Consider the following 334-nt stretch of genomic DNA (forward strand, 5'->3'; position numbering starts at 1 on the left):
GGGTTACCAGGCGGTGCCGAGCGGCAGCAGCGGGAACCTGTCCACCTCGTCCTCCTCTAGCCCCCCCGGCACCCCCAACCCCTCCGAGTCCTCCAAGTCCGCGGCCGGCGGCGGGGGCTACTCCGCCGCCCCGGCGGGCAAGAACAAGCCCAAGAAGTGCGTGGACAAGCACAGCGACGAGTACAAGCTCCGCCGGGAGAGGAACAACATCGCGGTGCGCAAGAGCCGCGACAAAGCGAAAATGCGCAACCTGGAGACGCAGCACAAAGTCTTGGAACTCACGGCCGAGAACGAGCGGCTGCAGAAGAAGGTGGAACAGCTCTCCCGGGAGCTC

At 66.5% G+C, this 334-nt stretch overlaps 1 protein-coding gene across 1 annotated transcript in view; it reads left to right on the forward strand.

Annotated features, from left to right (window-relative positions):
- Position 1: 1 nt before the first annotated feature.
- The window catches only part of CEBPB (CCAAT/enhancer binding protein (C/EBP), beta), a gene marked incomplete at its 5' end in the record, with an annotated part of 8,004 nt that continues 7,671 nt past the window's right edge, over positions 2–334 (forward strand). The window contains one exon of the mRNA XM_009893487.1: positions 2–333. Coding sequence (XP_009891789.1) covers positions 2–333 — 332 coding nt within the window. The remainder of the gene's footprint in view (position 334) is intronic.

Source organism: Charadrius vociferus, unplaced genomic scaffold, assembly GCF_000708025.1.
Source record: "Charadrius vociferus isolate BGI_N301 unplaced genomic scaffold, ASM70802v2 scaffold259, whole genome shotgun sequence".
In the NCBI taxonomy this organism is placed as follows: Eukaryota; Metazoa; Chordata; class Aves; order Charadriiformes; family Charadriidae; genus Charadrius; species Charadrius vociferus.